The sequence below is a fragment of the Lepisosteus oculatus genome, chromosome 20 (genome assembly GCF_040954835.1).
Source record: "Lepisosteus oculatus isolate fLepOcu1 chromosome 20, fLepOcu1.hap2, whole genome shotgun sequence".
NCBI lineage: Eukaryota > Metazoa > Chordata > Actinopteri > Semionotiformes > Lepisosteidae > Lepisosteus > Lepisosteus oculatus.
This window is the reverse complement of record NC_090715.1, coordinates 1,527,140-1,536,456: the sequence shown is the minus strand read 5'-3', so window position 1 is coordinate 1,536,456 and position 9,317 is coordinate 1,527,140. Positions and strand designations below refer to the sequence as shown.

At 58.3% G+C, this 9,317-nt stretch overlaps 1 protein-coding gene across 5 annotated transcripts in view; it reads right to left on the bottom strand.

Moving 5' to 3' along the window:
• Nucleotides 1-7,301, bottom strand: part of il34 (interleukin 34) — a 25,322-nt gene extending 18,021 nt beyond the window's left edge. The window contains exons 1-4 of one of the 5 annotated variants that reach the window (XM_069181319.1): nt 7,153-7,298; nt 6,964-7,011; nt 5,457-5,580; nt 5,116-5,231 (exon numbers count right to left, since the gene is read on the bottom strand). In XM_069181319.1, the coding sequence (XP_069037420.1) occupies nt 5,116-5,231; nt 5,457-5,496 (156 nt within the window). In that variant the 5' untranslated portion in view covers nt 5,497-5,580; nt 6,964-7,011; nt 7,153-7,298. Of the gene's footprint in view, nt 1-5,115; nt 5,232-5,456; nt 5,581-6,963 lie in introns of all 5 variants that reach the window. The other 4 variants (XM_069181320.1, XM_069181323.1, XM_069181321.1 and 1 more) reach the window with 4 other exon arrangements.
• Between the last annotated feature and the right edge of the window lie 2,016 nt (nt 7,302-9,317).

Here is a 9,317-nt window from a genome sequence, read left to right as displayed (position 1 = left end):
TCTCACTCCCTCTCCCCCACACTGCCCTCTCTCACTGCCCTCTCTCACTCCCTCTCCCCACACTGCCCTCTCTCACTCCCTCTCCCCACACTGCCCTCTCTCACTGCCCTCTCTCACTCCCTCTCCCCACACTGCCCTCTCTCACTGCCCTCTCTCACTCCCTCTCCCCACACTGCCCTCTCTCACTGCCCTCTCCCCACACTGCCCTCTCTCACTCCCTCTCCCCACACTGCCCTCTCTCACTCCCTCTCCCCACACTGCCTCTCTCACTCCCTCTCCCCACACTGCCCTCTCTCACTCCCTCTCCCCACACTGCCCTCTCTCACTGCCTCTCCCCACACTGCCCTCTCTCACTCCCTCTCCCCACACTGCCCTCTCTCACTCCCTCTCCCCACACTGCCCTCTCTCACTGCCCTCTCTCACTCCCTCTCCCCACACTGCCCTCTCTCACTCCCTCTCCCCACACTGCCCTCTCTACTGCCCTCTCTCACTCCCTCTCCCCACACTGCCCTCTCTCACTCCCTCTCCCCACACTGCCCTCTCTCACTCCCTCTCCCCACACTGCCCTCTCTCACTCCCTCTCCCCACACTGCCCTCTCTCACTCCCTCTCCCCACACTGCACTCTCTCACTCCCTCTCCCCACACTGCCCTCTCTCACTGCCTCTCCCCACACTGCCCTCTCTCACTCCCTCTCCCCACACTGCCCTCTCTCACTCCCTCTCCCACACTGCACTCTCTCACTCCCTCTCCCACACTGCCCTCTCTCACTGCCTCTCCCCACACTGCCCTCTCTCACTCCCTCTCCCACTGCCCCTCTCCCCACACTGCCCTCTCTCACTCCCTCTCTCCACACTGCCCTCTCTCACTCCCTCTCCCCACACTGCCCTCTCTCACTCCCTCTCCCCACACTGCCCTCTCTCACTCCCTCTCCCCACACTGCCCTCTCTCACTCCCTCTCCCCTCCCCACACTGCCCTCTCTCACTCCCTCTCCCCACACTGCCCTCTCTCACTCCCTCTCCCCACACTGCACTCTCTCACTCCCTCTCCCCACACTGCCCTCTCTCACTCCCTCTCCCCACACTGCCCTCTCTCACTCCCTCTCCCCACACTGCCCTCTCTCACTGCCCTCTCTCACTCCCTCTCCCCACACTGCCCTCTCTCACTCCCTCTCCCCACACTGCCCTCTCTCACTCCCTCTCTCCACACTGCCCTCTCTCACTCCCTCTCCCCACACTGCCCTCTCTCACTGCCCTCTCTCACTCCCTCTCCCCACACTGCACTCTCTCACTCCCTCTCCCCACACTGCACTCTCTCACTCCCTCTCCCCACACTGCCCCTCTCACTCCCTCTCCCCACACTGCCCTCTCTCACATGCCCTCTCTCACTGCCCCTCTCCCCACACTGCCCTCTCTCACTCCCTCTCCCCACACTGCCCTCTCTCACTCCCTCTCCCCACACTGCCCTCTCACTCCCTCTCCCCACACTGCCCTCTCTCACTCCCTCTCCCCACACTGCCCTCTCTCACTCCCTCTCCCCACACTGCCCTCTCTCACTCCCTCTCCCCACACTGCCCTCTCTCACTCCCTCTCCCCACACTGCCCTCTCTCACTCCCTCTCCCCACACTGCCCTCTCTCACTCCCTCTCCCCACACTGCCCTCTCTCACTCCCTCTCCCCACACTGCCCTCTCTCACTCCCTCTCCCCACACTGCCCTCTCTCACTCCCTCTCCCCACACTGCCCTCTCACTCCCTCTCCCCACACTGCCCTCTCACTCCCTCTCCCCACACTGCCCTCTCTCACTCCCTCTCCCCACACTGCCTCTCTCACTCCCTCTCCCCACACTGCCCTCTCTCACTCCCTCTCCCCACACTGCCCTCTCTCACTCCCTCTCCCCACACTGCCCTCTCTCACTGCCCTCTCTCACTCCCTCTCCCCACACTGCACTCTCTCACTCCCTCTCCCCACACTGCACTCTCTCACTCCCTCTCCCCACACTGCCCTCTCTCACTCCCTCTCCCCACACTGCCCTCTCTCACTGCCCTCTCTCACTCCCTCTCCCCACACTGCCCTCTCTCACTCCCTCTCCCCACACTGCCCTCTCTCACTCCCTCTCCCCACACTGCCCTCTCACTCCCTCTCCCCACACTGCCCTCTCTCACTCCCTCTCCCCACACTGCCCTCTCTCACTCCCTCTCCCCACACTGCCCTCTCTCACTCCCTCTCCCCACACTGCCCTCTCTCACTCCCTCTCCCCACACTGCCCTCTCTCACTCCCTCTCCCCACACTGCCCTCTCTCACTCCCTCTCCCCACACTGCCCTCTCTCACTCCCTCTCCCCACACTGCCCTCTCTCACTCCCTCTCCCCACACTGCCCTCTCTCACTCCCTCTCCCCACACTGCCCTCTCTCACTCCCTCTCCCCACACTGCCCTCTCTCACTCCCTCTCCCCACACTGCCCTCTCTCACTCCCTCTCCCCACACTGCCCTCTCTCACTCCCTCTCCCCACACTGCCCTCTCTCACTCCCTCTCCCCACACTGCCCTCTCTCACTCCCTCTCCCCACACTGCCCTCTCTCACTCCCTCTCCCCACACTGCCCTCTCTCACTCCCTCTCCCCACACTGCCCTCTCTCACTCCCTCTCCCCACACTGCCCTCTCTCACTCCCTCTCCCCACACTGCCCTCTCTCACTGCCCTCTCCCCACACTGCCCTCTCACTCCCTCTCCCCACACTGCCCTCTCTCACTCCCTCTCCCCACACTGCCCTCTCTCACTCCCTCTCCCCACACTGCCCTCTCTCACTCCCTCTCCCCACACTGCCCTCTCTCACTCCCTCTCCCCACACTGCCCTCTCACTCCCTCTCCCCACACTGCCCTCTCTCACTCCCTCTCCCCACACTGCCCTCTCTCACTCCCTCTCCCCACACTGCCCTCTCTCACTCCCTCTCTCACTCCCTCTCCCCACACTGCCCTCTCTCACTCCCTCTCCCCACACTGCCCTCTCTCACTCCCTCTCTCACTCCCTCTCCCCACACTGCCCTCTCACACTCCCTCTCCCCACACTGCCCTCTCTCACTGCCCTCTCTCACTCCCTCTCCCCACACTGCCCTCTCACTCCCTCTCCCCACACTGCCCTCTCTCACTGCCCTCTCCCCACACTGCCCTCTCTCACTCCCTCTCCCCACACTGCCCTCTCTCACTCCCTCTCCCCACACTGCCCTCTCTCACTCCCTCTCCCCACACTGCACTCTCTCACTCCCTCTCCCCACACTGCCCTCTCTCACTGCCTCTCCCCACACTGCCCTCTCTCACTCCCTCTCCCCACACTGCCCTCTCTCACTCCCTCTCCCCACACTGCCCTCTCTCACTGCCCTCTCTCACTCCCTCTCCCCACACTGCCCTCTCTCACTCCCTCTCCCCACACTGCCCTCTCTCACTGCCCTCTCTCACTCCCTCTCCCCACACTGCCCTCTCTCACTGCCCTCTCTCACTCCCTCTCCCCACACTGCCCTCTCTCACTGCCCTCTCCCCACACTGCCCTCTCTCACTCCCTCTCCCCACACTGCCCTCTCTCACTCCCTCTCCCCACACTGCCCTCTCTCACTCCCTCTCCCCACACTGCACTCTCTCACTCCCTCTCCCCACACTGCCCTCTCTCACTGCCTCTCCCCACACTGCCCTCTCTCACTCCCTCTCCCCACACTGCCCTCTCTCACTCCCTCTCCCCACACTGCCCTCTCTCACTGCCCTCTCTCACTCCCTCTCCCCACACTGCCCTCTCTCACTCCCTCTCCCCACACTGCCCTCTCTCACTGCCCTCTCTCACTCCCTCTCCCCACACTGCCCTCTCTCACTCCCTCTCCCCACACTGCCCTCTCTCACTCCCTCTCCCCACACTGCCCTCTCTCACTCCCTCTCCCCACACTGCCCTCTCTCACTCCCTCTCCCCACACTGCACTCTCTCACTCCCTCTCCCCACACTGCCCTCTCTCACTCCCTCTCCCCACACTGCCCTCTCTCACTCCCTCTCCCCACACTGCCCTCTCTCACTCCCTCTCCCCACACTGCCCTCTCTCACTCCCTCTCCCCACACTGCCCTCTCTCACTCCCTCTCCCCACACTGCCCTCTCTCACTCCCTCTCCCCACACTGCCCTCTCTCACTCCCTCTCCCCACACTGCCCTCTCTCACTCCCTCTCCCCACACTGCCCTCTCTCACTCCCTCTCCCCACACTGCCCTCTCTCACTCCCTCTCCCCACACTGCCCTCTCTCACTCCCTCTCCCCACACTGCCCTCTCACACTGCCCTCTCTCACTCCCTCTCCCCACACTGCCCTCTCTCACTCCCTCTCCCCACACTGCCCTCTCTCACTCCCTCTCCCCACACTGCACTCTCTCACTCCCTCTCCCCACACTGCCCTCTCACTCCCTCTCCCCACACTGCCCTCTCTCACTCCCTCTCCCCACACTGCCCTCTCTCACTGCCCTCTCTCACTCCCTCTCCCCACACTGCCCTCTCTCACTCCCTCTCCCCACACTGCCCTCTCTCACTCCCTCTCTCCACACTGCCCTCTCTCACTCCCTCTCCCCACACTGCCCTCTCTCACTGCCCTCTCTCACTCCCTCTCCCCACACTGCACTCTCTCACTCCCTCTCCCCACACTGCACTCTCTCACTCCCTCTCCCCACACTGCCCTCTCTCACTCCCTCTCCCCACACTGCCCTCTCTCACTGCCCTCTCTCACTCCCTCTCCCCACACTGCCCTCTCTCACTCCCTCTCCCCACACTGCCCTCTCTCACTCCCTCTCCCCACACTGCCCTCTCTCACTCCCTCTCCCCACACTGCCCTCTCTCACTCCCTCTCCCCACACTGCCCTCTCTCACTCCCTCTCCCCACACTGCCCTCTCTCACTCCCTCTCCCCACACTGCCCTCTCTCACTCCCTCTCCCCACACTGCCCTCTCTCACTCCCTCTCCCCACACTGCCCTCTCTCACTCCCTCTCCCCACACTGCCCTCTCTCACTCCCTCTCCCCACACTGCCCTCTCACTCCCTCTCCCCACACTCCCTCTCTCACTCCCTCCCTGCCCCTCCTGCCTTCCCTCTCCTCACCATGTAGGTCCTCCTGCCGCTGTAGTTCAGGCTGTTCTCCAGCGTGTGGAGGCTGCGGCAGGTGTCTGTGTGGTGGGACGAGGACAGCACCACCAGCTGCAGTACACACAGGAGACCTGCAGGGGGCAGCACAGGGACAGCCTCACTTTGTGGAAACGCCCTGAAGCCCTGCCGAGGCCAGGAGGCAAGGGGTCAGCACCTCCCCTCGCTCCTCCCCTTTCTCTCTGGTACAGACACAGTACAGGCGACGTGCACAAGAGGTCTTTCTCACAGGTGCAGGGACGAGGAAGGAAAGACAACTCTGAACTCCGTTCCGGTGAACAGTGGTGTCCGTCACTCACCGAGCACCGTGCCCAGGACCCAGGGCAGGGCCCCCGCCATCCCTCACTGAGGATCTTCCCTGGATCTGGGACTCGGGAAGGCTGCAGGCCGTCGCAGAAGGATCTCAGCCCCCTGTTCACAGATCTGAAACAAGAGGGGGAAGACCGCGGTCAGCTGGCGGAGCTGTGCTCTTCGGAAACCTCGCCCTCACCAAATCACTCTCCAGGTCCCCCGCCCCTGCGAGGAAAGGCGCTACATGTTGTCCTAGTGGCTGACCCGGGTTCAGGTCATGCTGTGTAGCTGGGGCTCCTCTCTGAACACCACAGCGACCCAGTCTGCAGGCAAGTCTCCGGGACCCCGCGCCCCACCACTACAGTACCCAGCGGCACAAATACAACCCTGACTCACCTTCCACCAGGAGCAAGGGCCTCTCCGCTTAATGGATGGATTCATTAAGGCTCGATCTATATTCCCAGAATAAGTAAGGAAGCACTAAGCAATGGAAAAATACTGCTTATTCCTGCTTTCTGGCAGGGGTTCCCAGCCCTGGACCCAAGCATACCCACACTGCAGCTGTTTCACTCCAGTCCTAACTGACGGGCTCTCCTCACTGCTTAATTAAAACGTTAATTGAGCTAACGAGGCTTTAACCCCAGTCAGTGTCTTCCTCCTCCCCAGAAGCCGAGAGATCTTAGGTGATACATGGAGAGTAACAGATAAGAGTCTGCCCTTCCAGGCGTTTAGAGAGTGAAAGCAGCTCAAATGAATTCTGTTAAGTCTGTTTACAGTCCAATTAGGTAACAAGCCCAGCCGAAATGAAAACCAGCTGTTGTGGCGCAAGTTGTTTAAGATTGTAATTAATTAAAGCTGAGGTCTGTCATATTTTAAATGCTTGTCTTCCTTTTTAATTGCGTGGTACCGCGGGAAATCCAGTTGCCATATCTACGGGACTTCTCTCGCAAGCGGTGCTGCACTGGACAGGATAGCAGCGCTCTTGGCTTCAAGACAAAAGGGAGAGACTCGTAGTCTTGCTGGACACGGAGCACTCTCGGCGACAAGAGCACGGACCGCCGCTTTTCATGTTTCGATCAAGTTTAGATCACGATGGTGACACATGCAGTAAAATGACATAATTCAGTTCAATTGGAGCTTGTTTACAGCTTCTAGCTTTAAAAACAGTGATAATTCTGTTCTCAACGAAATACGCTACAGGCTACTGTTCTTTTACAATACAAGCTTGCTGCCTGCTCAAGACTAGTGCCACACTGTGTATAGCGACTTGACATAAACGCCTGGTTCAGAACCCAGAGGAGAAATAACCAACTGGCAGAACGGCTCCACGGTTCAGCACAGACATGCCAACACAGGCGCGAGCCGGCACGCCTTCTTCACGGCAAAGCTGTTGCGTATCACTGTCCTGCGTGGATTTAAGGCTTCCGGACAATGGACAAAATTGAGAGACTGAGACGAAAAACCTGCCGCACGGACAGGCTAATTAATACCGCGTCCCGCCAGCACCAGACATACCTGCGTGTGCGCAGTCCTCGGCAGGACGGGACGGTCCACGGAGCCCTTCTGCAGGAAACGAAATCCTTTCAATTTCTGTCGCGGCAGGGATTGACTCCGGAGGGACCCCCCTCCCCCAAGGCCATTAAAAAAATCCAAAATCTACCTTGGAAAATCCCCTCCAGGCTCTGCACGCCCCTACGCACTCACATCCAGCCTCCCAGGAGTCAGGGCTGAGGTCCGGCGCTGACGAGCGCGCTGTGCTTCTCCTTCACACGACCACATGGACAGGATCGCATGACAGCTGCCGAAACGACTTTCGGTTTCGATTTTATTTGATGCGCAATCCATTGCCGCTGGTCATTTAAACAGCGGGCACCGGTTCGCGGGACTGGGCTGGGATCGCTGGTGGGGCGCCGGACTCGCCCCTCGAGTGGGGTACGGCACTCGGACTGCTTCACGAAAACGTCCAATTGTTCTGTATGTGGGTGTCGGGTTATCGGTGTAAATGAGAGTACGTCAGGAATGGTTTCTAAACCGATTTATCTGTACCGATTGCTACAGATGGACTTGGGTTTTATAACGATTCACTTCCTAATTAATGTCGGGCCGGGGGAAGGGGGGATCCACCTGTAACGATGCTTTCCATTTGCTGTGACGCAGGTCGAGTTTTACAATAAACGTTATTCCCCCCGGGGCCCAATTGATTGAATCGCCAGGCACAACCGGGCATCTGACCTGCAGTCACCTGAGGGGCTGTGGCGATCTGGATTCTTCCACTGCAGGGGGGCGCAGGGTCCGACGCCAGTCCATCGCATGGTAACATACACTCACACCAGGGCCACGTTTCCCAGAAGCCCATTGATGTACCTGCATGTTTATAATAATACTGTAACGCAACGGGGATTCAGGTGGGCGCCCTTGCCGCATTAGGTCGAACCCGCACCGTCGGGGGCTCGAACCCGGGACTCCCGCGTCACTCAACAGCTAAAGATCTCGCTCACCGGGCTGGGTCCCTATTGAGTGACGCGGGAGTCCCGGGTTCGAGCACCGGCTCTTAATCGAAGACCCTCCGTCCGCAGCGTCATGGACCACCGCGAAATCTCTGCTCGGACTTCTGTTTAAATCGCGCGTCCTTACAGAGTGGCCGCATAACATGTGAAATCTCTGGTGGGAAAGTGTAAGAATCTCGTACTTAAAAACTGAATACGAGACAATTTGCGATTCAACTTCTGATCAGAAAAAAACCCCCGAGAATGTAAACATTGAAACTTGATTAATTTCAACCTGTTCCGAACGCCTGACGCCTTTTACTTTATTTTTATAGACCCCGTGCACCTGAAAAACAAAACCAGAAGTAAAAAGCGACAGATCCATCCAGGTGAGGAGTGAGCGAATGATGACCAGGGGAAATCTCTAAAACGTAGCTGAATCCACAGAGACTTTTTTTTGGAACGCTGCAAAAACAGCCTTCAACTTTGTGCCCGACAGCAGATTAAAAACAAAGACAAACCCATCTCGCAGCGGCCTTAAAATGAGGAACAAGTAAATGTTTATTTTATGCTGAAAAGAGAAAAGAAACACAACGTTTCGGCTGTGGAGCCGCCTTCTGGTCTCTTTAAAATAACGGGCATCTACAACTCCCAGCTGGAGCAGCGCGTTACCTGGGACATCGTGTGCTCATCTGGGTATCGATCATAAACCTGCTCAAAAAATAAAACTTCCCCCCTTTCTTGTGTAAAAATGCTACACAATCTCATTCACGAGGTGGCGGTCAATTTCTTTACACGACTCTAATGCCTAGCAAACACATTGAATACATACACTACAAACTAGGGGCTCCTCTTTTTTTTCCCTATCAAAATAAACTTTATTTCACAATAAACCTCTTACAGCAAGTACACATTAACAAATCATGCAAATTCTGCTATAACACAAAAGTTCTTTAAAAGGGCGATTGTCGTTTATCAGAGCAAGTGGTTGCTGGGGCTGGATTTGCACAATGAAAGAGTCCCAGTGCCAGATTTCCAGAGGGGATACTGGATTGGATATAAAAGGATACACTGAGACAAATTCTCAAGGGTTAAGCCCCTCCAGGATACTGGTCACGCCGTCACCATCTGGATCAAATAACTGAGGACTGGGCCTGGTACGGGAGGGGAATTTCCCGGCACACAAAGAAAACCTCTGGAAGCAGACTGGACGCTCCGTACGGAAATTCCAAGGGCCCTGCGGGATAAATCATTCTCTGCAGAAAGCATAGGCGTCCCTAGAGCACACGACACACACGCGGAGTGCTGGGTTAAAGCTGAACAGAAGGAGCAGAGGTATGCCGGACTGTTGGCTCAGCTCAACCGAGCGACGGTGAAAAAGTG